Genomic DNA, 1,985 nt, shown 5'->3' on the forward strand with positions numbered 1-1,985 from the left:
GTGCAACCAGAAAAAGGGTCGGTTATCGACTCATATCAGCGTTCAGGGCTTGGATTCTAAGCCAGACCCGCGATAAATCCCGACTGCAGTGTTCGGGCTGCGGGTTTAGAGGTTTAAGGTCTAGTGCTTGGTGCATTACTATCACCTCTCGGCTTCTCTCACCCTCTTCCCACGGTTCACGAGATCCGAGCGTTTGGTAGATGTGCATTTTATGAATTGATGTCCGAGTTTGACCATCACTACTAAAATGATGCCCCTATACGCGAATGTGGGTTCCTTACTTGCTACATCGGTGCCCTTAACCGCAATAAAAAGAAAGAGAGTAAAAGCTAATACGGCTAGCTGCGGCGCTGAGCCAATTCTCCATATACCCCTTCCATTGACAACAATATTACTTCAAGGAATGCTGTGAAGTCTAGTAAACTTTTAAACGAGTCATTGAGCGGTAATGAGGGCTTCGTCAGTCAAATCCGTAGTTTCATACCCTTCTGGCCGCATCCGGAAAATGCTACGTTTCGATGATTCCACAAGGGTATTGAAGCTAGGTTGACACAGACCTGATAATTTGCCTTCATACAAACTGGTCTTCACGAACAAGTAGTTTACGCCCTTGGAACTCGTACTCGTTGAATTTCTCTCAAAAATGAGAGGACTGGGGGATCGGAGCTAGAGAGAGTCTGTTATTACCGATAGCATTGGCAGCGTTGTCGATCTCCTCGAAGAGAACAGTGGCGAAGCCTCTAGAACGGCCGTCCCAACCTTCGGCGATATCGACACGTATAACTTCACCGCATTCACGGAAAAGATCTTTAAGTCTTAAAGTTTAAGATCTTGCCAGGCTGTCCTCCAAGGTAACTGAGTAGTAGGGTACTACTAGGAGCCATACCATGGTAATCTGTTGTACGTTGCCAACGTAGATGAGCCTCCCTTTATCACGAGGGCCAACACGAAGTGGTCTGAGGCCACCCTTGCCTTTATAGCCTTTAAAACCCTTACCCTTACCAGCTGAGGACAAGCATGTGTAAGAGGGTATCCGAATTACCCACAACCTACGGTATCCCCAATCCCAATACCCCTTCCCTTAGCCCTTCCCTTTTCCTTTACCCTTACCCTTGCCACCACGAGGAGAGTCTAACAACAGCGACCATACTCCTTGGATGGAGTCGATCTTGGCGGTACCAGAATCTCTCGGTTTCTCCGGGCCACGATTCCCCCTAACGAAAGTCTGCCTCTCCCCCAACTTAGTATCATTCAGCGTCTCGATAGCCTTCGCCACTGATTCTGTATCCTCAACTTATCCTTGTTACTGCAAAAGAGCAATTGCAGTTTCACGTACTAGTTGTTCTTTAGGATGCAATCAATGAAGTTTCACCCGTTTCACGTGGAGTGGCGTGAAAGTCGGTGAAAAACGCGATATTCGCGGTGATATGCAGTAGTCGTGAAATATATTTTTCACTAGTGTTTTTCATACCGCTAGAGTGAAACTCCAATGTACGATTATTTTTTCTTCGGAACAAAATTCTCGCAACCGTTACCCGCTGTAGGAAAATACATGTGTCCGTCACAACAATGTCGAAGAAAGCTGTCGGTGATTACTGCACACTTCTACCCTGAAGTTTGTATATAAACACCTGTAATTAGTGAGTAAACTCCTGAGCTCAGCTAAGGGGGAAAGCGAAAAAATCCCCCCCAACAGTGTTATTGTATCGTGTTTCCGGTCTATGCAGAGCGTTCTCTAGAATCAGCAGGGACTACGAGCTCAATCTTAAACTTCATTGATAAGCTCTATAATAAAACTCCATCAACCATTCCTAACTTCACTTCAGGGCCGCTGAAGACAAAAAGATGGTTCTTTGCTGTCGATAGCATTACGGTCGAGGGCGAAAGCCAACAAATATATCAAAAACATATCATTATGATATGATATTATCATATCGTGATTCCGAATAGCCCATAGTGACAGTCGCGGAACGATTAGAAATCCC

At 45.6% G+C, this 1,985-nt stretch overlaps 1 protein-coding gene across 1 annotated transcript; it reads right to left on the reverse strand.

Moving 5' to 3' along the window:
* Window positions 1–577: 577 nt before the first annotated feature.
* On the reverse strand, window positions 578–815 carry Pmar_PMAR015125 (conserved hypothetical protein; the record flags this gene model as incomplete). Its single annotated transcript, XM_002766962.1, has 2 exons — window positions 578–636; window positions 688–815. Coding segments are annotated over 2 exons (187 nt in total), but the record flags the coding sequence as incomplete, so codon positions are not given.
* Between the last annotated feature and the right edge of the window lie 1,170 nt (window positions 816–1,985).

This window comes from Perkinsus marinus (genome assembly GCF_000006405.1).
Source record: "Perkinsus marinus ATCC 50983 genomic scaffold scf_1104296971410, whole genome shotgun sequence".
Taxonomy (NCBI): domain Eukaryota; phylum Perkinsozoa; order Perkinsida; family Perkinsidae; genus Perkinsus; species Perkinsus marinus.